General features: G+C 42.0%; 1 protein-coding gene across 11 annotated transcripts in view; it reads left to right on the top strand.

Annotated features, from left to right (window-relative positions):
* The window catches only part of CUX1 (cut like homeobox 1), a 269,998-nt gene that overhangs the window by 186,001 nt on the left and 56,537 nt on the right, over positions 1-27,460 (top strand). For 3 of the 11 annotated variants that reach the window (XM_065694945.1, XM_065694944.1, XM_065694952.1), the window contains exons 12-20: positions 3,656-3,714; positions 8,693-8,741; positions 9,760-9,856; positions 10,950-11,621; positions 12,617-12,682; positions 14,131-14,232; positions 16,444-17,270; positions 18,632-18,797; positions 19,455-19,511. In XM_065694945.1, the coding sequence (XP_065551017.1) occupies positions 3,656-3,714; positions 8,693-8,741; positions 9,760-9,856; positions 10,950-11,621; positions 12,617-12,682; positions 14,131-14,232; positions 16,444-17,270; positions 18,632-18,797; positions 19,455-19,511 (2,095 nt within the window). The remainder of the gene's footprint in view (positions 1-3,655; positions 3,715-8,692; positions 8,742-9,759; positions 9,857-10,949; positions 11,622-12,616; positions 12,683-14,130; positions 14,233-16,443; positions 17,271-18,631; positions 18,798-19,454; positions 19,512-27,460) is intronic. The other 8 variants (XM_065694948.1, XM_065694946.1, XM_065694955.1 and 5 more) reach the window with 5 other exon arrangements.

Raw genomic sequence — 27,460 nt, 5'->3', positions numbered from 1 at the left:
ATTAACCCTTTGTTGCTGGGTGTTAGAGCTTCCTTGCTATCCAGTTACAATAAAGCAGTGCTAGTTAGCGAAGAGATCCATCAGATAACCTGGGTTAATTAAATATGGGCTTTTTAGTTTATCACTCTAAACTATGACATTAGTCTTATGGGGTTTTTTAGATGTTTTGATCCATTAATACAGCACATGCTATTTACCTAAGACACTTTAGTTAAAGACACAGTAATAACTTACTCAGTTGTTAAAAATAAGAGGGGAGCCAATCTATGTATGCTCCAACACGAGTTTATTCACACAACAAATGCAAGACAATTCCTTAACATGGAATATCTTCTGATTTAGTGTGTAAAACACCACCACTCCATTCCTTCTGTCCTCTGGCTCCCTGCATTGTTGTCTGTTGGAGGACGTTAGGATGTATTTTGTCTGAATTAAGCAGGTTGATATTTAGTTCCTCCAGATTGTCTCACAGCTTGAACCTTTGTTATACCATGTTCTGTGCATTTCACAGGGTTCTTTGAGACAATTACCATACTAATACATTTTAAAACAGTCATTCACTGGGAAGATGCCAAGTGCCTAAAGAGTCTGCTTATATACAGGCAGTGCATTCTCAGTTGTTAGTTTATATTGTTTAGTAAAGTATACATTTAGGTGCAGATTTTCCATGGCAACAATCTCTATATTAGGTACTTGGAAGTGATGGATGTATGTGGGTTTTATACAATTCAAAGTAAAATATTGCTGGTTGCCAACCTGCTATAATAGTATACAAGTACCTGAGAGTCTAAAGCAGCTTCATTTTGTCAACATTGTTTTTTTTACCAGCTGGGCTTTGCACCTAAAATTCTCAGAAAGATTTTCAGGGTAAAGCATATCCCTGTACAGGTGCATTTAATATAGATTGCATGACAATGGGAATCATTAGCTTTTCTTGGATTTTATCTCTGTTTCTACTTTTTCTTAGCGTGTCCTTGCATAAGGAACTAATGGATTAATCCAGGATATTGTTTGTTTTAGATTTATTCCAGTGCTTTATATACTGAGGGCTAGTGTAAATAGCCAGTTATCCCTACTGTAAAAGCTATCCTGTAGACCCCAAAACGCTACAAGTCACAGAGGTAAGGAAGAGATGAATTATAGTGTATCCTTGCTTTAAGCTGTAGAGGAGCAAGAAGCAGTTAGAAGATGGCCAGGGGGAGCTGAAAGATGCTGTGTGGTGTTCAGGACCATCCTCCCATTGCCTGCATTGGAGTTTTAAAGCTGTCAGCCATGATGCTCAGTCTCCTGCCCAGTACCGAGGGCTCTCTGGCTCGCTGGTTTCCTTTAAAGATCCCTCTCCAGTCTTACTGAGCCTCATCTGGTGCATTAAAAAGTCCAGCTGGATTCCACGTTAAAGTGACTCTGCTTTTCAGCATCAAGCTGTAGCTTGAAAAGCTGCTTGAACTCATGGCACATTGAAGCTTGGCCCTTCTTAAAACTGAGAGGACTGAAGTGACCCTTGAGCCCTGGGGTTATGTAGTGCATTTGCATAATGAGATTTCAACACATGTTGGAGGTTATCAGAACCTCAGACATCTTTAGTATTTGTAGGATTTTCCTGGTCACGTTAACCAGGACCAGAACACCTGTACAGCTGTCTCTGCTATATAAAGCAAAGTCAATAATCCCTATAATTCCAGTTAGTAAGTGGAATTTGGTAAGGCCAGGACACATCTGATGAAATGGCTAAAAGGTGTGTGTCTTTTCTGTCTTTTTAACACATCTGAATGACTGCATGAGTTACTGATGGCTAAGGATTTAGGACACAGGACTTTTTAAGAGGCCACTTGTTTCAGCAGCGTTCCATAGAGTGCAAATTCCACGCTTAATAGTTTCTGCTTTCCTGTAACAACCAGTGGTGCTGATCCATGAAGAGTTGCTTGTTGAGCAGCTGCCAGAGCAGGGCCCATCTGTTACTGCTGGGAGATGCCTCTTGTCAGCAGTGACTAAGGATTGTGGATTATGGTGTCAAAAAGCAGGAACAGGAATTTAAGAGGGTGGTATATTGATAACATGATGTCCACTTTGTCACTGCTCTTAAATATGTGTACTAATGGCAAGAAGGAAATACCAGCAATGCCTAAGCTGGAAAGGGCTTGACAGGGAATCCTTTAATAGATAGCAAAGTAGCTGGAAATCCAACAAAGACCCATCATGCTGCTGTTGTCACCTGAAGAAGCCTCATTGAAATTATTAAGATGTCTCAGATGATGGACTTGCTGATCTGTGGGTGCTGTATTACAGTGTCCAGGTTTGCTGCTTGTACCCATCGGTAGCTTTGAGATGGGTGACACGTACACACGGGCTTACTTGGGTTAAGAGGTTCATACTTCTAATTATTCATGTGTCCCAGCCCTGCTGTTCATACACCGATAACTGTGCTAGTGTGGAACTTTATGGGGCTGCATTTAAACTGAGTTTGCTATAATTATCCAAGTTCACTGCAGGCCTTCCCTGCCTTCCTCTTGCATTCAGCAAGCAGCCCAGGAGTGGTGTAGGATCCTCTTCAATTCACTTCTCCTCTGAAGGCAGCCTCTCTTGGACTTAAAGTCCTATTTTCTTTTTTCATGCCGTATATTCTTTTCGTTTTCAAAGCAGATGCTCTGTCTTTGAGGGTGCTTTGTCCTTGTGTTATTTCTGTTTTCCATGACCTTTGGGATTCTGTGACAATTTTTACACCAAAAAATGAAGCGGAGCTAGCCTGAACTTACCCGTGGAGGTTGCAAGCCAGTAAGTTCTGTTCTTTCTTTGCTTAGATCAGGTGTGCCTGTACTAAGCAAAGAAATTATTAGTGGGAAATGAATGTAGCTTCTGAAAGCAGCGTAACGGCAGCGATTATGTATCACTATGTTTTAGGCCTCCTGAAGCATTTATCCTGTAGTGAAGAGCACTGTTGTTGGGAGCTGGGTAAGGTCCAAATATGTAGCATTGTGTTAGAAGGTTTGTTTCAACATCTGTGGTATCTTCACACCAAGGAGTAACCATTGAGACAGCCCCAGGTCAGGCAGACCTGAGCAAAAAGACCTGCTGAGTTGGTCTCCGTGCTTCATCTCTGGTGTGTAATCACAGTAGTTATTGCAATAAGTAATGCTTGTAAAATGACTTGGTACAGCTGTTTTGTTTGAGCATGAGGCATTGTAGAAGTCTTACAAGCCTAAGGCTTGTTTCAGTCAACAGCAGCTTCTTCAGTCTTCTTTTTTCTTTTCCATGTAGATAAGGTTATCAAGAGTTGTCGTATGAAGAATACAGTGTGTGCCAAAGCATCCTGCTTGGTTATTCCATTTATCAGTTGCATAAAGATTTCAGCCGCCCCCATTTTTAATACCTTCTTCCCTGACCTCTTTCCTGAGCACATGACAGTGACATTGCAAACAGCCAAATTGGGACCTACTGAATTCTGTAACGCTTGGCACTCTGTAAACAAAGGAAGAGTGAGGTATAATTGTGTTTATGTTGAATTGGTTATAGTTTGTTTTCTAATACATGTAAATTAGGTTCGAGTCATTAACCCTCACTTGTGCTGCTGTATATATGGAATAATTTAAAGATGATTTTGAAAGCCTGCAGAAAGAAAAAAACCTAAATAATTAAATCCATCTTCTTTCTTTTAAAGCAACTGGAAGAAAAACTGAAAGGACAGGCTGATTATGAAGAGGTTAAGAAAGAATTAAAGTAAGTGTTAAATGCTTACCGTAATTTTTTCACAAACTGTAGTTTAACAATACTTGTTAAATGAAGCCACAAATCTGTGATCTTGGAACAATAAAGAATTCACTCAAACCCACAAAGATGGGGAAATTGGGAGTATTGGCAGAAATTGCGTCCAGAACCAGTGCTGTATCTGAGAGTGCTCCTTTTTATTGAAGCAGTATAGCAGTAGCACATAATACATGTGTCATGAAGAAAAGGTGCTAAAACTATTGTCCACCAAGGGTAAAGCATTTGAAAATCTGTGGTATTTTAGGTGGATGACTCTCTAAAAATCCCCAGCCACCGGCTGAATGTGATGTGGACCAAGAATTAAACGCAGGGCCTTTGGCCATAATACCTTTTCTATGCTTTTGCCAGCCGCTGTTCAGCACTTACATTTTAATGCTGTGCTTGTTTCACTGTATATTTTTGCTAATACATTGTGGTTTTAAACTAAAGCCACAGACAGCCTCTTCCTATTCCAGGGGGCTTTTTTAAGAGACTTAAAAGAGCTTCATTTTAAACTCTAACCAGATAAGCTGTCAGGTTCAGAAGAGAACTTTTTTGACTGGAAATGTGTTTAGTGTCATGGTTTAAATAACTGCAAGAAACTCCATCTCTTCTTTCATCATTCTGGCATTTTTGTGTGTATTTTAAGAAGCCTGAAAAAATGTTACCTTGTTTAATGAGGTATTTCAGATGGGGCTGGGAGTCATGTGCTTTTGTTTACACGTCCCTGGAGAATGTGGAAAGCACGTTTGGTTTTGCAAGCCCGGGGACTGCCCAGGCCCTTGGTGCTATTACATTCAAGCCATGCTGACTGCGGTTCTGGTTCAGCGCCAGCTGCAGCACACCCTGATGGAAGGATATAGTTTCAGTTGACTGTTTCTTTGGTCACTATACCTGAATATTAACTGGTCTCAAAAAAAGCATAATTCTTTTAGTGATAGGGGTAAATACATCCATGTTCTCTCCTGAATTAAGGAAACTCAGCTTCAGATTTCAGCTGCTTTATGCCCTCATGTAAAGCAGTGAATGGGAATGAGGCCACAACCTCTCCATTTGCTGCATGAATTACTAAATGTGAATGTGCCAAAGCAGCAAATGAGTTTTAAATCCTATGGAGCTCTTTTATATCTTTGTATTTCTGGCAATAATGCCTTTTGGTTTTTACTTTTTCTTTCTTACAACACTGACATGAAGGGAAGGCAGATAAAGAGGTCCAGGAGGAGCCATGACACCAGAGTGTTCATACGGTGCTTCTGCCTGTTCCTGTTATTTCAAGATGAGCCTGCAGTGAAAATAGATGGGGGAATCTCCTGCAAGTGGCCCTTGTTGGGTGCCAGTAAATTAACTCTGTTCTCCTGGCTGTTACAGCTTTTATATCCCCTGATCTGTGGGTAACAGTTTTTATCTGCAGACTTTGGAGGCACAGCCAGCTACCTTGTAGGTGGCCTAGGGTCCACATACCATCCGACTGGGAGGTGTGGGGCGTTAAGACCCTCTGTGAGAGCACTGAAGATGTTTGCAGTGCTGCATTGTCACAGCAGCTCGCTCACACCACCCTCTCTGCTCCCATCTGGTCCAAAAGATGTGCCAAAATCTTAATAGGCATCTGAGAGTGACAGTCTCATCTGAAGTGAAGCTATGAAAAGTCTATTGCTGTAGATCTGGTATCCCTCGTACTGAATCCTACTATGCTGCCTTTGTACCCTGCAACACTGACCGAGAAAGAACTGCTCATAACATGCATACACACCAAGAAAAAAGATACCAGTAAGGAAAAAGAGAATAAACTCCTTGTTTGTTTGAGAACTGATGTATTTTCCTTAATCCTCCCAAGGATGTTAGAGGCATTCGAGGCTGAGGGGTCTCAATGTCAGCCGGCTTCTAACCTTGGAGGAACTTAAAGTGGTCCACATCAAGATCTGGATGGGAGGATTCCTTTGTTGCTGCATCGGCTTTTGTGCCAAATGGCTTTTAAACCTTTTTTTTGAGATCTGAGAGCTCTGTGTGTACTTTCAGTCCCCTCTTGAGTAATACAACAGTGCTAACCCTCCTGCCTGTGCAGTCAGGATCATACAATCAGAAAGTTGAGCTGTCCCAATGCACACTTTGCTTTAGAGTAAGATCTTTCAAGTCGTCTTAGATGTGCAGATTCAAGTCACAAGATCTTTCCTTTAAAGAGCAGATAACTGATCTTGAGCAGCAGAGTGAGTTGAAATCTCATGGGCAAAGATATTCCTGGAATCCAGAGGGGAAACATTTTGCTTCCTGGTATTCCTGTTTTTGACACATTTGGAGAGTCATTTTTGACATACTTAGCTTTTACATTTGAGAAAATGAACATGCTGTAGTGAATATTCCTCCAAGGGCAATTTGAGATAGCATCAACCTGGGTTTTAGTGTATTTTGGGTTCTAAGTGTATATGAAATTACCTGTGAAATGGCCAGAAGGCTATTCCAGGTAGCAGAGAATACACTTTAAGCTGGCAGAGGTCAGTAAGTTTCCAGATGAGGTTTGAATGCACATGCCTGCTCCAAGCTCAGTGGAAAATACAGCTGCTGCAGGGTTCAGGGTCCTTTTTGCAGGTCCCAGCTGGCAGCAGGTACTCAGTACAGAAATGCATTGGTAGAGCAGCCGATGCAGGTGGAGGGCACAAGAGGATCAGGGCTTCAAAGTTGGCCATTTGGTACCAAGAACCCCATACACAGACTAAATACATTTAGGCTTACTTTGCACTTGGGGCTGGTTTCAATCTGGCTCTGTAGGCAGCAGAGTAGGGGTCAGAGAACATCACACCAGCTCCTTCAGAGCATGCAGCTTCCTTTGGTTTAGTCTCATCCTGAAGGAAGGCGGTTGTATACTCCAGGACTGCTCTGCATGGCAAACCAAAGTGCGGTAAGTGGGGATTACTGGGAGACCGGCGTCGCAACTGTGCTGCTGATCTGAGCCGAAATGGGAGAAGCAGCTGGGTTTTGCTGTGGGAAGTTTGTCACAAGATAATTTGCAGTAAAAAATAGGGTTTTTAAAAAATTGGGATAGGTCTCCTTTTTTGACCATCATGAGGGCATTGGCACAGGGTGCCCAAAGAAGCTGTGGCTGCCCCATCCCTGGCAGTGTGCAAGGCCAGGTTGAATGAGATTTGGAGCAACCACGTCTAGTGGAAGGTGTCCCTGACTGTGGCAGGGGGTTGGAAGGGACATTAAAGCTCACCCAGTTCCAACCCAATTGGAAGCCATTCTATGAATCTGTGATTACTGCTTGCTGTGCTTTCAGCCCCCCTTTTCAAGGCATTTTCCCTAGATGAGTCTCTGCATATTTATCTCCCCCAGAACCTTGGAGTCCTTGTAGACAGAGCTGTGCCTCTAAGAGGTGTCCCAAGAAGCACTTGCTTTCAGCAGTGATTAGTAACCTGAGTAAACATGCCTGTGATGTCAATATAATGTCAGGATCTCTAAGAACTCAAGCCATTAATGCACAGCCTCTCTCCTTGACTGGCACATTTCCATTAATAGCAGAAAAGAAGCACTTTTGCATGTGGGTGAGCTGTTATGCCCACGTAAAGCAGAGTCTTAATGGCATTACTTTATGTGTTTGTGTATTGGATGGTGGCTCTACCCCACAGTGATTTCTGCTGGGAAGAGGTGTCATTCAGTGACACCATATGATGAAACTGATGGCCAGAATTTTGTGATTTTATTAATAATTGTATTTGTAGGAGTGCCTGTCAGAATTAACACAGTGTGCAACGCATGAGGTTCCTGTCTTGGAATGACTTTTTTTCCCTTGGATTTGCTATGGCTTTGAGTGATCTTGAATGACTCACTGAGCCTACTGATTCCCAGAGTGTCACTTCATGGACATCTAATTCTGGATTAAAGCACAGACAGATTTATAGAGGAGCTGGACGCCACATGGTCTGAGGCAGTTAATGAGCGCTGGGTGTTCAGCTGACTCCTGGTGGCATTCCCAACCAGTCCCTACATCTTAATACTGGCCTTCTGCCTTTTTTGCCTCATTTTCCACATACAATACATGGTTGGATGTATTCTTGCTGCCACACAAAGTTCCTGGTGCTTTAGACTTGAAAAAATGCTGTTTAAACACCATCTATATCTGGTTAGGTATTTTTCCTCAACAAATGAATGTCATCTTTGTACGATGAGAAGCTGAAATCATTTATTGCTTCAGTCTGAGAAGTTAACGTCCTGCCTGCAGCAGGCCTATTTAAAACAATTTATTAGACGAAGCAGAGTAATAAGTTTGTGTTCCTGTACGATTGTCACTTTCCAGATGATACAACTCTTACTGAAAGACTTTGAAGGGAGACATCCTTTGACCGCACAGTATTTATATAAAATATTGACATGGAGACTATCAGATTCTTCTCTTAATGTACTTATAAATACTTGGATCTTTCATATTTCTCAAGAAATATTGTGCCATTTTGTCTTCCCTTTGCCATAGAACTAGGAGGCTATTAAAATGACAAACTGCCTTTTAGCCTGTAGCGTCTTGGTTGGGAGGATTATTTGTGCATATTTTCATTGCTGTGTGAGCTGGTGTTTATTATATAAAGTACTGTGATTGGGGTGGTGATTCCCCTGTTTTGTTGCTTTGCTACAACTTCTTCATTCCCTTCAAGCTTCACAGAGAAATTTATATCGCTTCTGACAGCTTAAAATGTTAGATCCTTATTAACCTTTAAATTTATGCTTTAAACTGGCCTGGTGGGATTGCATATGGAATGATTTAGATGACGTTTGAGAGAATTTTCTTATCCAATAACTAGTTTGAATGGTTATTCTATATTCATTATGAGACTGGGCTACTGCAAGGAAAGTTGTTATCACATGTAGTGTTGCTGGAGAGTAGGAAGTGATAATGTTAATGCTCATTAGTGGAGTTGTTATGAAACGAAGAAATAGACAATAATTGTTTTTCTGCCTTCCACAGTATATTGAAATCCATGGAGTTTGCACCATCTGAAAGCTCTGGTGCGCAGGTACTGAACCTACTTTTGTTTCCTTTCTTACTTCAGCAATTCAGTTAATGAAGAAAAAATTTGTCTTGCAATTCTTTGGTGTTGGCACGGGCAGTTTCCTGTGGCTGTTGAGACATAATGGGTTGAGCATTGTTTTCCTGATGTTTCCTTATGCAAAAAGCTGAACTGAACGTCTTTTGCCTGTTCATTTCTTTAAAGTGGTCAAGACAGAGAATGACGTTTCAGCTGCGCTGGAGTGGATATTCATAATGTTGTGGCGTTGGGTGTTTTAAACGTACTAGAGTTGTTCGGCAGCTACGCTGAGATTTGCATGTTTCTCGTCCTGACATTACGCTGAGCAAGGATTTTACCATTTTTAAGCCTTTGTTAGCCTTGAAAATAATGCTCACCAAAGAAAACAAACCTTTGAGTACTGAGGAAGCTCTGCTATTCCAGCAAATGAGGCTTAAAGGTTATGAATTAAATTCCTGCTTCTGAAATCTGAACTGAATAGCAATACACAGGGATTAATTTTCAATATGTTTTTTAATGATCAAGGGGTAGATGCTCGGTGGCAGGAAAATCAGACACAGGTTTCTGTGAGTGACTTTGGTTTTGAGCAAAGTGGTTTTGCTGAAACGCAGCATTTCAAGGGAATGCTCAACTTGGGTCAGTCAACCTAGAAGAAATAATATAATCTTAACTCCTGTTTTAATCAGATTAAAAGGAGTCTGCAGCTTTGAAATAGAAGGCATGCCAGTACCGTTTTAAAATAAGTAGGATTAAGAGAATGTTCCATTGCATGTTCCAAAATAATGCAGAATTGAGGGATGATTTACAATGAAAATTAAACAGTGAATCTCTTCAATGGCTCACGTAGGAGCGCTGAGTGATTCCTGCAAATATATGCATGGCGAATTCCCTAGCTGCATTCATAGCAGGGATGAGCAGTTGTTTTCTTCTTCTGAAATCCTTTTTAGTGCCTGAGTGAGACTCTTAATGCTTTTAGAAACAAACCTCCCACTTTGATTTTCTTTAGGATGCATCTAAACCGCTGGAGGTGCTGCTGCTGGAGAAGAACCGCTCCTTGCAGTCTGAGAACGCCACGCTGCGTATCACAAATAGTGACCTGAGTGGTAGGTTGACGCGATTTTCAGCTATTCTGGTTGTTTCCTGTCTTGTAACGGGAGGGAGGGCTGAGTGAGAGATGAATGTCTGAGCTGATGCATGGCAGAAAGAGTAAGAGGCGACAAGAATACTGGATAATGCTGGATTTCTGCAGTTTTATAGGCTGGATTAGAAAATCGTACTTGGAGACCTCAGAGAGTCTTTAAAGGTTAGGGAAGAGAGGCAATACAGGATGTACCAAGTGGTAGCATTTGAGGCTGTCTTCTGTTTTGGGAACAAATTCATCTGTGGCACCAGAAGTCTCTTCCCCCCACACAATGTTATGCAAAATGTTTGCATGTAGAACACAATAATCTTCCTGTCTGATACATGTAGATATACTACAGCAGGTCAGCTTGGAAAAACAAAATACTTTCTTCTTAGCAAAGTGTGTTTGCCGTTTAGCTTTCCTAATGTGGGCTTTTTACATCTTGTGTGCACATTTTTTAAATGGCAAGTCATGGAATTTCCAGATACTTGAATGCTTATGGTTTTTGCAGCTGGAAGGAAGTTAAAAGTTGCCACTGGCCCTGGGATTACTGAATTCTGAAGCGGTTTATGACTTATAACTGAGTGATCTTGGTGCATCCACCTAATGGTGATTATTCAAATTGGTTTGTTCCAAAATGTAAATGTTTGCTGCATTTGGGTTCAGTCAGGTCCAATGAGTAATGTCTTGAATGAGAGACAACAAAGAGACTTGCTGTCTGTAACTGCATTTATTTTAAATGTATAACTGCACTTCATGTACTTGTTCTAGTTTTAATGTTTGTAAGGGGGATTCTCCAGGCTGCAACATACAAGAAAGGTGCAAACATGAAATGCATGTTGTTTGTTTTGGGGGCCTTGTTTGGCTTATTAAAATTTCAATTATGGGGAAAAAAACCCAACAATCAGATGAAAACGAACCAAAACCAAAATGAAAACAAAAACCCCACCGCCACTTCATTGGCCCTTGGAAATCTGCACTTTTTCCCTTTGCGGGGCAAACTTTGCATTTTTTTATCTTGGTTTTTCCCTCTTTGATCCCCCATAATGCATTATGTTTGACCTTCCTTGTAGGGTCAGCCAGGAGAAAAGGGAAAGACCAGCCTGAGAGTCAGCGTCCTGCAACCTTGCCGGCCTCCCCTCCTTCTCAGTTGCTCCGCAACACGGGGGAGCAGGCTTCCAATACTAATGGTACACACCAGTTCTCACCAACGGGTTTAAGTCAAGACTTTTTCAGCTCATCCCTGGCGAGCCCCAGCTTACCCCTGGCCTCCACAGGAAAATTTGCACTAAACTCTCTCCTCCAGCGACAGCTAATGCAGTCCTTCTACTCCAAGGCAATGCAGGAAGCAGGAAGCACAAGCATGATTTTTTCAACAGGTCCTTACAGCACAAACTCCATATCTTCCCAAAGTCCATTACAACAAAGTCCGGATGTAAATGGCATGGCCCCATCTCCCAGCCAGTCAGAAAGTGCTGGGAGCATCTCTGAAGGCGAGGAAATAGACACAGCCGAAATTGCACGTCAGGTGAAAGAGCAGTTGATCAAGCACAATATTGGACAGCGGATATTTGGACATTATGTGTTGGGACTGTCGCAAGGGTCTGTGAGTGAGATACTAGCCCGGCCAAAGCCATGGAATAAACTGACTGTGAGAGGCAAGGAGCCATTTCATAAGATGAAGCAGTTCCTCTCGGACGAGCAGAACATCTTGGCTCTTCGCAGCATCCAGGGTAGACAAAGAGGTAAGCGCTCACTGGCCAAGGGTTTCGCCCTGTTTTCCTCTTAGTTACCACTGTTATAAACTGGAATGTTCCCTGTATGGGGCCATTTTTGTGTTGCTGCTGTTTTCACCCAAATCAGATGTCAGGTGCAGAAAGTACAGCTTTCTAACTCTGCTTTTCAGCCCTCAAGCAGGTTAGTATCTTTGCTTATGCTTTTTTTAGCCGCTGGCTTGTGTTTGTCAGCAGGGGCAAGCAGCAGGGACACTCACATCCCTCACTTCCCAATAGCTCGCTATCAGAGCTAAATACAGAGTGAAAAGGGTCAATAGCAACTAAGGGTATCAGCCCTCAGAAACACCTGAACGTTTTTATTTGGGGTTGTTTATTGCGACCAGACTTTTGTTGTGTCTTACGTGATTTTTTTTTGTCCCAAAGTGTTTGGCAAAATATCACAGGTGATGCATGAGATGAGTAATATAAAAAGAACCCTGATTTGAAGCAGCTTTGCACATTTCAGGCAGTGATTTTAAGAAATAACATGCGTTTCATTGTGATTCATCTTAAGCAAAGACTGAGATTTACATTTAGAGAAACTGGAAAGTAGGTTGTTTATAGTCAAGAACTATTGGAAAGGACAGGCAGGGTTTTGCTAGATTGTGTTTAATTGAAAGCTCACACTGGTCGATTTATAATCTGTTCTTCCTTTTGATGATTGTACTTGAGGGGATTATCTGCCCATCTTTAACCTCTTCATTTTTGATATCTCTAGACGTTTATTTATATCTGTCTAATCTCCTTTCCGAACGTAGCTGTAATCTTTATTAACAAATCAGCCAGCCTTGCTTCTTCCCAAGTAGCCAGCTCCAGCCGTGCTCAGCCAAGGGCTCGAGGGGGCAAAGGCAGCTCAGAGCCTTGTGCTCAGAGACAGGCTGCCAGCTTCTCATGTCACACAGCCCATGATGTCAGAGCAACCATCCCCTGATTGTTTTGTTCTTACCAAACTTGTTTTTCAACAGAGAATCCAGGCCAGAACCTGAACAGACTATTTCAGGAAGTACCGAAACGAAGAAATGGGTCTGAAGGTACGTCACAGGCAGGTGTTTTTCTTTGCAGTCAATACCTAGGAAGTGGAGTGTGCTTTAGCTGTGTGTTTCCTTAAAACTGTGCAGTTTGATTCTGGCCTGGAATCTGATAGAAAAACAGACAGTAAGTATAAAACAAACCATGGGTTAGATGAACACTTTGCTTTTTCTAATTCTGCTGCTGCTGTACTAACGTAACCCTGTTTGGATACTTTTTCCACTCCCAACCTCACTGCATATGCAGATAAAAAGAGAGAAGTGATAGAAGTGGCTTTATAAAAGCATCAGATCCATTGAAATGCTCTCTTTGCTATTTTTGTGATTTTGGAGGGAGAAAGTGCACAATTACAACATCAGTCGCATACTGCTTCTGCTCTAGATTTACTTCTTTCTTCTCATGGGGCTCATGTGGACAAATACAGTTTAATTCACTGTTAAATTAGTGTGATACTTCAGTGTGGTATGTGAAAAAGACAACAGGATAATAATAGAATCATGCAGGATCGGGTTGGATTGGAAGGGACCTTATAGATCATTTAGTGAACATAAAATAGTGAACCTTAAAATCATCATAAGTGAACATGAGAGCAATAAATTATCACTGAACAGGAAGTACAAACATATTTCTTTGTTACAGATTAGTTGCAGTATTTTTCTTGTAGCAAGACAAGAGGAAGAATTAAAAACAGAAACAAGTACCCTAAAACTCTGTAGTTATTTTGGCTCCGGACAGAAATTATCTAGCTCACTTACGAATTATAATCTCATCATGAAAAATGCAGTTAAGGGCAATAGCATTCACAGTCATAGTTTTTCCTCCTTTTCTTCCCCTTAGTGGTTAAATAAAACCTAAACCAAACCAAACCACCAAGTAATAGCTCTTAGCTGGAGAGTGCTTCAGATGGTATCTGCATTTAAATGGCTGTTTTTCTTAATGTAGTAACCTCTAGAAAGTTAAAGATTACTTTTTATCTAGTTCTGTTTTAATTCTGGTTTGGGCTGATTGTATACTCCTCCTCCTTTGCCTAGCACCTGATGCAGTTTTAAAGTTGATTCCTTATCTTATGTTTTTAGCTTTCTTCCTTTCCCCTCTGGTTCTTTTCCCTACTGTTTCCTCTCCCCCTCCAAAAACAAAAAAAAAAGGGAAAGGAAAAAAGATAGACCTATGTATGTTATGCTGGAAAAGGTATATATGACCACCTAGCTCTTCCTCTGGTGATGTCAGTGTTCTCATTGCTCCAGTGTAGCTGGTGGGCAGGCTTTTGCACAGCAAGGATATTCTTCTTTTATTAAGTATCTTCTTGGTGTTGTAAATGTTGGTAAAGCTCCTGTGTAAACTGTTGTCAGGTCGTGCTGGTGGTATATCAGTATATACTGTCTGTGTTAAAACAAAACAACCAAGCAAATAGAGGTTTTCCCAGAATCATTAGTTTTGTTTTCTTCTTCAGGTAATATAACCACAAGAATCCGAACCACAGAGACTGGCTCTGATGAAGCCATCAAATCCATTCTCGAACAAGCCAAAAGGGAGCTGCAAGTACAGAAAACAGGTACGGTCTCATTTTGTCTCTTGCTCCTTTTATTTCAGAATTTAATTAAAACAATTACCAGGAGCTTTCTGGTCAGTTAATTATATTCTTAAAACCCTGAATGCAGGTTTGAAGAGCTGCTTTTCTTTTTTCTTTTTAATTATTTGGTGGAGTTGTTTCTGTCTCTAAGACATCCTAAGTTAAGGCATACGTGTCACTGCTTGGCAGGGTCTCTGCTCAACACTCTGCTCTGCCCTGCTGCTGGGGGAGCAACACTAAGATTCCTGAACACCCTTTCCCACATGCAAATCTCTGCCTTCCCTACACCACTCCAGACCTGCAGGCAGTCACCCTGCAGGACATACCTACAAAATCCTTTCTGCTAGCAGTTTGCTCCTTGAAAAGGGAATGGCTCCTGCTTTCTCTTCTCTTCTATCTAACTCAGGCCCCAGGGACACAACTGCATGGAAGAGGGAACTGAATGGATTTGTTGGGGTGAGGGTCATGACCTAGCCAGCAATTATCAGTCACATAGGACCATCATACTGTGGCCATCATGTACTGAAATTAGAATATAAGCAAACTCAGTTCTAACTTCTATATGACTGTGGTTTTGGTTACCAAATTGTTCAATGAATGAACTGGCAAATCCAAAAAGAATTTCCTTTCCCCAAAACATCGTTAGTTTAACATCTTAGCCCTAGATAAGTTTAATTTCTCATTGTATTCTGTCTTGTAGTTTACACGTAGTCTACTCCATAGCCCTCCCAACTTTAAAACAGTTTCCACTACTGCTAAATTACTAATGCTGGAGTAGAAAGAACTGTGCAGTCCTTCGGTTTGTTTTTTTAAATACTGATTTACAGTTTTGGATAGTTGTCTCTTAAATGAAAACTAAGCTAATCTCATGGCAAAATATAAAAGACAGTCAATATACAATTTAATATATGACTTAGCGAATATGACTTTATACAAGTAATGGTAACACGGAGAAAAATATGGGCTGTATGCAGGAAACTGCAAGCACATTGTTCCAGTCGCATGTTTCATCAGGGAATGTCAGACTTCCTTTCAAATATTAATTCAGCCTCAAAACTCCCAATGAAACCAGTAGATAAAACAGAAGAGAGAGTCCCACTGTCCTTTTTTCCCCATTTCTTAGCTTTTTTAATGTATTTTATAGTGTGTGACAGGAAGGAATGTAGGGAGGCAAATTTGGAAATGTATTCAGACGAGCCCATAATATTACTAGAATAACATGCAGTGTGTTTCAAATCTTACTTCACTTTGAGGCCACTTCTTGTAGTGCATGGGTTCCCTCTTATACTTAGTGCTTCACTTTCCCCATTCATTGTAGAGTAGCTTTCAGAGGAATTGGTTTTCAACCACTGGGGACCTCAGAGGAGACTAACTTAAATGGAAACAGATGCCATTGCTCTGCTCATCCCCAGCTGCTGCAGCACAGCCCCACGAGTCCCGATTCACCACTGAAATACTGCTTTTAGGTGTTATCTCTTCTGAAAGAGCCTGGGGCTCCATTCTAGAGCTCCAGATAAGGCAGAGTGATGACCAGGCGTCAGCCTGGTTTTTGTAGAGCTGTTTATTTCAGTGGCTGTGACCGTGGAATGAGAAAACAGGAAGTAGGAGCATATCCAGCTTGTTAAATGAAATAACGAAGTCTCTTAGTAAAGTTCCTGCCTTGTTGTAATTTGTGTGTTATATTTTTGGAGTATAAAGGGCTCCTCTCATTTATCTAGAAAGAGGGTATTAGTGGTCCGTCCAGGTGAATGCAGCTGTGCTCAGTTTTGTGTGTGTTACCATTCCTTTGTGAAGATAGAAGTGAAAGGTTAAATAACTCTGCAAACAGACCCATGACATGTTATTGACCACTTGGGGTGGGGGAGGAAGACCTGAAGGCTTGATTTTTCAAAGGCATTTGTTTGAAAATGTTTTCAATGGTAGAAAACATGCAAGTGGTACCAGACATCTGCAGCTGAGGCTCTGCCTGCACCAGTCCAGCACTTTGGCAACTCTCATATTTTTCCAGTGAAGAACTTTGGAAATCTTGCCTTATTTTGATAAAGTACAAACCTTTGCTTAGTGGAAACTCATCCTTCCCATCCAGAAATGTATTGCAGCCCTTTTTTCTGACAGGGAAATATTAACAGTAGCACGTGTTGAATATAAAGCATTTTCCTGTGTTGCATTTAGTCTTTTGGTTGTTTTTCATAGCTGAGCCGGCTCAGCCGCCTTCTGCATCTAGCAGTGGCAATTCTGATGATGCTATTCGATCCATTCTGCAACAAGCCCGACGTGAAATGGAGGCACAGCAGGCTGCCCTTGAACCTGCCTTAAAAACACCACCTTTATCTCAAGCTGACATTTCTATCCTGTCCCCCAAACTAGTATCTACACCTGCAATGTCTTCGGTTTCCAGCTATTCTCCTTTGGCCATATCCCTGAAGAAACATTCATCTGTCACTGATTCCAGTATCTCTGCGTTGCAGAACCTCTCTGGGCTCAAAAAGGAGCCTCAGGAGGCGCCTGTTTTAGAGCTTCATGGAGTAAGTGATTCTGCCCAGGGTATGTTGAGGCATGTTAAAAATGAGTTGGGACGCGGTGGTGTTTGGAAGGACCATTGGTGGAATACTGTGCAGCATGAGAGAAGAAATACAGCTCTTCCCGAAGACATAAAAGTTGAGGAAACCAGTGGTGCAAAAGAAAAGGTCAGCAATCAGACTAGGCCAGATCGTAGCCAGCTCCAAGGACCATCTTCTTCAGAGTATTGGAAAGAGTGGCCAAACGCTGAATCTCCGTACTCGCAGAGTTCTGAATTGAGCATGACTGGGGCGAGTCGCAGTGAGACACCACAGAATAGCCCCCTCCCTTCATCCCCTATCGTGTCTTTGTCAAAGCCATCCAAACCTTCAGTTCCTCCACTGACACCTGAGCAGTATGAGATTTATATGTACCAGGAAGTGGATACGATAGAGCTAACGCGGCAGGTCAAAGAAAAGCTAGCAAAGAATGGCATCTGCCAAAGGATCTTTGGGGAAAAGGTAAAGAAGTGGTTCTCTTGTTACCCCAGTGTTGTGAGCGCGCGTTCTGCTTCTTACGTTGGTCTGGAGCTCAGGAGGATACACCATGTGTCCGATGGAAAAATGCTTTTGCTTCATATGTTAAGTGTTCTATACAAAGATTGGCTTCAGCCACCTGTAATTAGAAATGGGGCCCCCGAGTTTAGAAATCCTGAAAGCTGAAGCAAACATTCCTGAGACTCAATATTTCATGCTTAAAGTAGTGAATTCATGGCATATTTGAGTAATAGCGTTGTCATGACTGGAGAGTCTTAAATTTGTTATAAGTGAAGATTATGGACACAAGAGCATTTTTCCTTTTTAATATTTGGAAATGTGCACAAGGGTATTTAAACAAACACACCGAAAATCCCCTACCTCTCCTTAGTCCGAAGTCAGGAATTCAGTCATTTCTTATACCTGGTGCTTGGTACCTTAGTGTGCTTTGAGGTAAATTAAAGCAATGTTTGATTACAGATACACAATGCACGATAAGGCTGTCTGAAGTTCTCACGCTGTGGGCCCTAAGCATTGAGCACGTGGGATTTCAGGAGGGTCCCCACCCACCAGAAAACACCTCCCAGGCAGTAAGAAGCGGAGGACACCTGGTGTTTCTTCTTCCTGTATGGAATTGAATCAAATATAACAGTCTAATAGGAGCTGGCATTGTGCTGTTACCTTTTCACTAAGATGTAAAATGAAAAGCCTGACCTCTTGGGGTCATTAAAGATCCCATGGCAGCTTTCATTACGTATGATTTTTAACTGCTGTACCTGTGCTGAATTCCAGGCAGGTAATTGCATTCTGTCTGTCTGAAATTCCCCCTTTGCTGCAGTCGGCTGTGTTCTTAAATATTTACTTACATGGAGCAGCCGCTGCTGCAGGTGAAAACACACATCGTTATAATTCATCCCCCAAAAAATCAACCAGATATAGGCCTAGTCTCAAAAGTCCCAATTATTTTTGTTTGAGAACAAAATACATGCCAATCATTTCCTGTTTTATCTGCCTGTGTGTGCCTGGACTCTTGTGTTTTTCCTGTTAAAACTGATGAAGCTATCTGACACAAAATATGAAAAGCATGCAAATCTCGCACCATCCTTTTGCTGTTTGTGCTGCCACTCCGTTCCTGCAGGAAAAAAAACCGTGCTCCAGCAGGAAACCACGGCAGGAGAAAAGCATTTCCATCCAAGTACCCACAGAGGTCATTTTGCAGTTTCACTCATTGTCCATATAAAAGCGATTGGAGCGAAACAGCAGCAAAGGAAAACCAAAGTGACTGAAATTACTCCTCCTTCCACATCAAATGTGTTAACGTGCCGTTCTTGGTTGCTTCACTTCAGGTATTGGGGCTGTCCCAAGGAAGTGTCAGTGACATGCTCTCCAGGCCAAAGCCATGGAGTAAATTGACCCAAAAAGGCCGAGAACCATTTATTCGTATGCAGCTCTGGTTGAATGGTGAGCTGGGACAGTGTGTCCTGCCTGCACAAGGGCAGCAACAAGGACAAGGTAATTAAAATTCCACTCTGTTGTTTGAGTCAAGGAGGAGGAGATCTTTATTTTCTTTTTTTCGTTTCTTTTTTAAACTTGCAGTAAGTGACACTTGCAGCCAGTGCTAGGCCAGGCAGTGCTGGAAGTGGCAACGTCCACCCTTGCAGCCCAGCCAGTCCCCAGGGAATGCACGGGGAATGTTTATGAAGGAAGCACTCATTTATGTGTAATTAATAAGCAGCAGTTATCAAGTTCCTAATTAGGATGATATTAGCTAGGCATGAATATGATACGTAAGTCAAACAATTTTGGCCAAAGAGCTGGAAAATCTTGTGCGCTGTTTTCTAGGCTTGCATAGGGGATTTTTATTGTTCCTAGAAGGATATCGATTGCTTTCTCAGGAGGTGAGCTAGAAGAACTAAGCTTTAAATGGGGGATGCTGTGTTGCAATTACACTTTTATTGTGGCTCTCCTCTTACTCTAATACCAATTGTGACAGAAAGGCCAGACTAGAGTTTGGCCTCAGTTGTACCCTGGTAATGCCACTGACTTAAATGAGCAGCGCGCCCTTGCCGAGATCAGCACTTTGCTATTTGTTGAGCCTGCTTACTGTTTAGTTTGTGGTTTGGCATCTCCTTTTATTGTTCCCTGATTTTCCTCTCCTCTCTTATCTAGTCCTTCACTCTGTGACATCATTACAGGATTCCCTACAGCAGGGATGTGCAAGCTCAGGTAATCAGCTGGTTTCAATGATTTGCTCTGAAATAATTCTCTGTGCTTTTGTTACGTTTCTTTTGCTTTGATGCCGAGAGGTTGCTCGTGTTGTGTTATATCATGCAGGAGTCCCTTCAGTTTTTTTATTAAGCCAGTTAATTCCTCGTTCTCTCCTTGTTGCTATGGCAGATGTAGGGAGTACACGTATTTAGCTGCATATATTAGGTAAAGAGACTCTCTCTGATCTTAGAGATCATTGGCTCTGTAGGGTTTCTTTTACCATAGTTCAGCTTATCGGTTTGACATGTGACAATGGCTGTAAAACAAGCCTTTCGTTTGTAATGTGATCTACATATTCCAGCTGCCTCACTCACACTGGCTTATTTTTTGTTCCCCCACTTTCCTTCGCATAAAACCTGCTTTGTTAATTTGAAGGTGGGGGAAAAGACCGCGTTGTGCCTCTCTGTTTCAAGCTTCCCTAAATATTCCAACCCGACCTCTTTTTTTTTCCTCCCTCCCCTTTCCGTTTGCAAAAAAGCAGATGCAGCAAAGATGAGTGTCAAAGAGAAGTAAATTGCTCAAGGTTTTGTAAGATAGCCACGGTATAGGAAGGAGACTGGAACAGAACAGCTGTGTTCCTGCTGTTAGATACCAAACTCTACCCACACAGACGTTTTACCAATGATATGCTTAACTGGCGTAAACAGCTCGGGCTGTTTTGTGCTTTAGAAAAATACTTGTGCCCTGCCCAGTACTTAGCCCGTGCCCTGGTATTGGAGAACTATTGCATTCCAGCATACACACAAGGGTGGGTTGTGCTCCTCTTCTACCTCTCTGCCATTCTGAAACATGCTTTTTTCTGGCGTTTGCTGGGTTTATTCTGAACATCCCAACCCAACTGCTTTTCTCTCTCTACTGAGAAACTATTTCAGATGCTAAAAGATTTTATTACAAGAAAATCCGTGATGACATTCAGTCCATGTTTTTCTTAAGAAGAACAGTTGAAAATAGATAAAAGCAAAAAAAAAAAAAAAAATAAAATGCCCCTGATAAAAAAAAGCTATGAAAACAACCAAAATGGGCAAAAATTATTTGCAATCATAGGGCTATTGTTACTTACAGCAAAGCATTTAGTGAACATTAACGTTTCCTGCTACGTTTTAGAAGCTGCTGTTCATTAAAAGCATGCCATTGACTACTTTTCTGTAGTATTAATACTATACAAGAGTAACTGTTACAGCTATAAACGCCTAAGACAGCATGGAAAATATGAGTAATTAATTGTAGCCATTTTAAGAGGAATCTGAAATCAGAGGAGCTGGGAAAAGGCTGCATTGTTATTGCTAATCATCATATTTATGACTAACTGTAATTATAAAAGATTGAAAGACAAGCCCATAGGATTAGAATCCAACCACCTTATGGATTCCCGGGAGGATCGCTGGTAGCTGAAAGTGATTTCCTTCAGGAAGTTCAGTTCTGCTGCTGTGATATTTTGCTCCCCTCCCACACTCCCCATCTTGTTTGTCAGTTCCTGCCCTTGAGCTCGTATTTTGTGAGGCGACACATTCCTATCATCTAATAAAATCATGTTATTGATGATTGCCTCCTTCTTTCCTTAAAGCAGACTAACTAATGAGAGAAGGTGCTCATGCCCTCTTCTTCCTCTCCCAGTGATTAAAAACGAAATTGTTGTACAGTTGTTCTTTTCTTGGTGCCTTCCTCTGTATAAAGGAATAAGGAAGGCTGTGACACCCTGCAGAGCAAAGAGCAAAACCAAGTGATTTGAATGAGGAAGGGCAGTTTGGTAATTTTCTTTTATTAGCAGCGCTTCTGTAATTAAAAGCACAGCAAACAGTTTGGAAAAGGTAATAAGAATTACGCATCTGTGAAAGATCCTCCGCTGCAGGGCAGGCGAAAGAAAAAGACAGTTCCCATTTTCCGTTCTTCTGAGACATTTCCCAGGAAAATCCAGGCAGAAAAGGTTGCATATTGTAGTTTTAAACCAGAAATGAATCAGAACAATTTTGAAATGAGAAAAGGTCTGGAACCTTTTCCATGTAATATAATTGGCTTGGAACTTGTTGAATGCATGAAGGGGAAGAAGTGAAATTAAACTAATACATTCAGTGGCTCCTGAGTGCTTTGCCAAGAAGGTCTTCAGCGTGCAGAGTGTCAACACGCATAGTAACGTCTCAAACTTTTATTAGCTGTGAGTATTTTCATTACTCTTTGGCACTATTCTCTCAAACTAGCAAGATTTTCTGGATTTCTGACCCGGTTCTTACACTCCTAGATCATAAGGTTTTGATTAACACCTCGTTCATGAAAATGTGTTCTTTTGTCTGGTAATTTTCCATTGTCACACGTGAACAGATGGACCCATTAGTCTTTTCTATGTGGGAATGAGTGGATAAGCGTTAGATGGATCTTGATACAGATATAGATAGAGATTGAGATAGCAGAGAGTAGCCGGGCTTGTTTTTCATCTTTAAAAGCTTTATTTATGGGGTTTGAAAAAACACTGTACCAAATTACAGCCAGATAAATATCTGTATTTTCTGCCTGTGACCTTTCGTCAAGGCTTGGGTGTTTCTGTGCGAGTTTCAGTGAACTTGTTTTACACAAAAATGGTGCCTGTACCCTCGGTGGTCAAAAATAGTATCACTGTGCCTTTCCGAAGATTTTTCCTGTGTATTTCTTTCCACCTAACTGCTCTAATGCCCTTGGGTAAATCTGCCTTTTTAATGATTTATGTGTCAAAAGCACGGACCAAATCACATGGAACAAAAAGTTGAATTAGTGTCACCCAACTGCATCAGCATTTTTTCGTGATGAATTTGGCCCTTATTTAGTTGCATTGCTGCTGATCAGAGCTGGGTTGGCTTTGGACAGTAGCCATGTGCCAGAGGATGGGTTTTGTGCTTGGGTGTTTTTCTAAATGCTTGTACTGTATGTAACTTTTACCAGCCTGTTTCATTTTGGGTTCTTAAGTCTTTACTGAGCATCTGTATGACATCAAGACAAAGTTTCAGGTTTTGCTGCTGTGGATTTCGTAGCAGCTCCCAGGAAAGCTGAATTTGTATTCACTTCTGTATTCATCCTCTGTGAAGGACATACACTCTCTATATACTACATTAAAGACTTGCAAATACTCAGTGGGAAAAAGACGTGCCTTTTTGGTCTGTGTTTCTGTAAGGGTCGTCTTATGACCTAATGTGGAAATCTTCATTTGCCGATACAGCTGCGGGTGATCTCAGGGGATTTTGAATTTCCCTTTTGTTTGTCTTCCTTTCTGGGTATCATCCATCATTCCTAACCTCATGCTGCTTAGCAATAGTAACACTCATGGGAGTTGAAGAAAGGATTATAGCAGCATAAAATGGGGAGCTAATTAGAGCTTGTTTCAAAATCAGAATCTAGCTTGAGATAATTGCATATTATCTCGTGATTTAAAAACCCAAGATCTACTGTATTTAGATCAACTAAAATATGCATAAAGGCTTTCTTTTCAAAATAAAACATTTGTAACAACAGGGAGATTACTTCTTATCATCCCATGGGAAAGAAAATCTGAAAAAAAAAAATAATCAGAATGCAATCTGTGATTCACTGTATTTAGGATATTAACAGCCATAGTGTGGAATGATGGCAAACCCACGTATCCATGATATTTGTATTTATGCAATACACATTCCTGTAATATCTTTTCAGTACAGAATCTGCTGAGCAGGCAGGTAGTTAACTGTGTACTGGGTAGATCTTCCCATTTACCAAATAACAGAAGGATGCTGTCACTTTGACTGCTCAGAGAGAAACAAAGTGGGAAGAGAGTGTATTTCAGGCTTGCAGTCCATATTCAGGGTTACCATCCCAATGCGCTGATGGGAAGAGCTCACTGGCCACATGGTGGCAATGGAGAAGCGCTTACCCCCTCATTGTGCTCCGTGGGTCATGGTTTCATTGTACTCTTTTGTTTTGGATGGGCAGAGCTGTCCGAGATGGTGCATCAGAGTCCAGAGCACAGCAGGGATTAACATTTGGGGAGCCAAACCCTTAGTACCTTGAGATCATGTAAGTCATCAGTCCCTTGATGCTGACAGATCTTCCCAAATTTGAGCGATTTTTCACTGTTGAATCAAAAAGGAGACAGATTGTTCTGCAGTCCCTTGCTGGCATTCCAGGTTAATACAGTTGTATGACCTGAAATGTTGGTAAATGTCTGTAAAATGGAAGAGAAGGGAGATCACAAAGGGCTTTTCATAGCAGAGTAGTTGGACTGCACCTTCCTTGCATAGATGGTTTATGTTTAATGACCAGGTTTTGAGTCTTTGCTGTTGGTTGAGAAGCTTGTTTCCTTTTGTGCTGGGTGCAAATGCATGTTCAAAGTTCGGAGCTGAACAACCAAGTCAGCCAAGCAGTTACCTTCATGCTAGCCCTGAAGCACACTGGTGCACATTGGTGAAGCTTCCACATTCTTTCTGTGTGGCTTGAGATTGCAGCTCTGGAGCAGTTGGCCGTGACTGTCTTGATTTCAAACCATAGGATATCAGTTGGCTCCTCATAAGGGCAGCTGTTGTAGTCTGTCTGTGATGTGTGTGATCATATTCTGTGCCATTTCCCTGACATTTGGACCATGAAAACCTTCCTGGCAGCCTTTCTGGTATCAATAAAGCTGGGAGAATTGTCGTCAAGGCACCTTACTGGGACCTGGGAATGCAGTGTGAAGTCAGTGTTTCAAGTTCATTCTTAACATAATGTTGGCTATCATTGCTAGCCATCATCTGGTCATTCCTGCCTCTTGCCTAGCTCTGTCCTCCACAGGCTGTCTTGCATGGCCCATAGTCCTTTGTCCATCAGTGATGCTTAGCAAGTAGTATTTGTAGAGAAATTTCTGCCTTAGTTGTATTTGCTGTCCATTGAGCCAGCCAGTGATTAAACTTGCAGAAAATGACTCCATCCTTATTGTGGTCATAGCTTTACTAGTCTAAAAGTGCTAAAATAAAATATATAATCATAGCGTGAACACTGTTTTCTAGGCAGATAACCCTTGCAGCTGACTTAAAATGGCAAAGCACCAGCACTCTTCTCATATTAATATGGCAAAGAGGAGACTCAGGCTGGATTCTGAAGGCTAATTTAATTCACTCTGAAGTGTGGGTATGGGTTCATAGCACTCATTTTGGAGCAGTTACCCAGACAGGTTGCATCTATGCTTTATTTCTGTGGTTAATTTGGGAATGTGGGTCCTTTACACTCCCCTTCGGTGTTCAGGGAAAGATCTCCACACAAGGAGCTCATATACAGCTCTGCTGTAGCGTTTAGCCGGGCACGCTAATGCCTCATTCTTGAAGTCTTCATTATTTAAAGTTAGAATTAATGAGAGAATGTATTTTTTAAGGTGTATGAAAAATGACTCATTCCTGACCATTATTACTGGTGTGCTTCTTAGGTAGCTTGTCGGAGTACCAGTAAGCTTAATAGTTGCTGAAAAGTGGATGTAGTTTGTGAGTACGGGCTTCCCCTGCAGCTTCAGCATCAATCCTAGTGTGTGACTTCTTGTACTCTCTTCAGGCTTTGTTTAAAAGAATCTTGAATATTAGATCTCTGTAAATTCCACTCTTTGTGGTTTTATTACTTTTTTCTTCATTTCATTAGTTACCAGCGTTTTCTGTTCCCTCCTTTCGCACATTTGGAGTTGTGCAGCCTCCTTTGCGGAGGCGGGGACCCACATTACCTCCCCTCCCTGCTTCCCAGCGCGGGGGGCTTCTCCTGCCAGCTGCTAAGCACGGAAGGGCTGGATGGAAAATGATGAGCTGATACGTTGGAAAGACAAATACAAAAATAACTGGAGCAGCACTGAAACACGAGCGAGGCTGTGGCAGTCGTGCTGGGGGGTCAGGAGTCAGGGTGATGGCCAGGATCTGTCCCCTGTGGGCTGGCAGCTGCAGAAGAGGTTGGGAAGGTTCTTCTCTGAAGGGAGTGGGTGTGTGTTTCTGTTGGTGATAAGAGGCTCTGGCAGCTGGCAGAAGCTCACGCTGGTCTTCTGCTTGCTTGTGGGGAAAGGAGGGGGCAGCACGTCCAGCCCCCGTGGCCACGTGGCTGGCACCTTTGGGATGGAAGTAGCCATTGTGCCCTCAGGTGTCCCCCACAACAGCCCAACCACTGCTCAGCAAATGACAAAACAAAATGCTCCTCCGCTGGATGAAAATTACCTTGCTTTCAATCCAAAGAACAGATAATGGGCTATTTTCCTCCCAAAGTACAGGAAAAAAGGTGTGTTAGTACCAAACATGTGGGTTGTTATTCCCATCTTATAAAAGGGATGGAGCTGCAAGGCAGCCGTCTTCTCCACCAAGCAGCTCTAAAACAGGAAGATAAAGAGCCTGTTAGACTCTTAACAGCAAAATCCTGTTTATAGAGTTATGTATTACTTGATAGCAAATCATTCCCAAGAAGAAAAAAACCCAGAAAATTACCAGAAAATTAGAATCTTCTGCGTTTCCTTCTAGCCTGCCCTTTGCATTAGGGTGTGAGAAAAACTGATGACTTTGTCTCACCTAATTTGGTGGCTATTGGAGGTTTTTAAATTTGCCAGCAGCCATGCAGAGAAACAGCAACTGAAAGAATCCGGTGATGATTTTAAATCTGATGAGAAACACAACTCGCGTTGAAAACAAAACAAAGTGGGTTTGAGATCAGATGTAAATAAAAGTGACAATAGAAAAAATATCCAATTAAAAAGAGCTAATGAAAGGAGAAAATGTAATGACAGCAAGAAATGTAAAATAGGCCAGGTAGTACATGGCTTAAAGCTGACAGAGTGTAAATCTGTGTTAGATCTCAGGCAGTTCCTCCCTGTGAGGGTGCTGAGGCGCTGGCACAGGGTGCCCAGAGAAGCTGGGGCTGCCCCATCCCTAGCAGTGCTCAAGGCCAGGTTGGACACAGGGGCTTGGAGCAAGCTGCTCCAGTGGGAAGGGGTCCCTGCCCGTGGCAGGGGTTGGAGCTGGATGAGCTTTAAGGTCCCTTCCAACCCAAACCAGGCTGGGATTCTGTGTCTCACATTTGTACTTGTCAAAGATATTGCTGATAGCAACTTAAGAGGTACTTGTTTCTTTGGCTGTGTCTATAATGCCCTATAATGGCGTTGAAAAATGATCGTTGCCCAGAATAATTCAGGCACTGTTTGATACTATTTATTGGCAAAACCTCAGCTTGACAACATACCCCTGTGTTGCTGTCAGTGCTCAGGGTCTCTCTGACGAGACTGTCCCAGGACAGTTATCTGCTGTGAAGAGTGACATTGTCCTTGGTTTGTTCTCAGCAGCTCTCCTCACAGGTAGCCCAGCCAAAACATCCTTCTCTGTCGTTCCACGCGAGATGGTCCCCTCTGGTATCTGCTCCTGAGACGTCCCTCCTTTCCTCTGTGCTCTCCGAAGGGAGTTTGGGATGGGTGGGAGATGGGAGCTGCCCCTTCCATCCGCTCTCTTGCACACACACCGGAGGTGGGAGATCAGTGCAGTGTAACTATGTTGTGGTTTATGTTTGTTTCTCTCTTTTACCCCTCTGGAACTTGGGTCCTAAAAATAGTGCAAGTTTGAACTGGCAGATGTTTCATTTGTCCTTTAGGAGAGGACCAAAATTAGCCTCTCATTTGGCACCTAAATAAAGCAACTTAACTGCCTTTATGCGAACTTTGCAATTACTGTCTATTGAAGTTGCAACGTTTTGTTGTGTTCAATGGGGAAGGCTATTATGTAAGTAACACCCCACCTAAAAAGCGAACAGACCTTGAAAGAGAGGACAGACAGAGCCCAACTGGTTTGTTCTGGGGGTTTGGGTTGCTGAGTTTTTCCTTTTCCTCATCTGAGGCAGGTGTTTTTTTCCCTAACGAAGGTTTCATTTAAAAAATACAGGCAAAAGTAACTTGGAAATGCTCAGAGCTGTCTATTGTAAAGCTAAAAAAA

This window comes from Lathamus discolor, chromosome 14, assembly GCF_037157495.1.
Source record: "Lathamus discolor isolate bLatDis1 chromosome 14, bLatDis1.hap1, whole genome shotgun sequence".
NCBI lineage: Eukaryota > Metazoa > Chordata > Aves > Psittaciformes > Psittacidae > Lathamus > Lathamus discolor.
The sequence above is the reverse complement of the archived record's forward strand: the minus strand, read 5'-3'. Positions and strand labels throughout refer to the sequence as shown.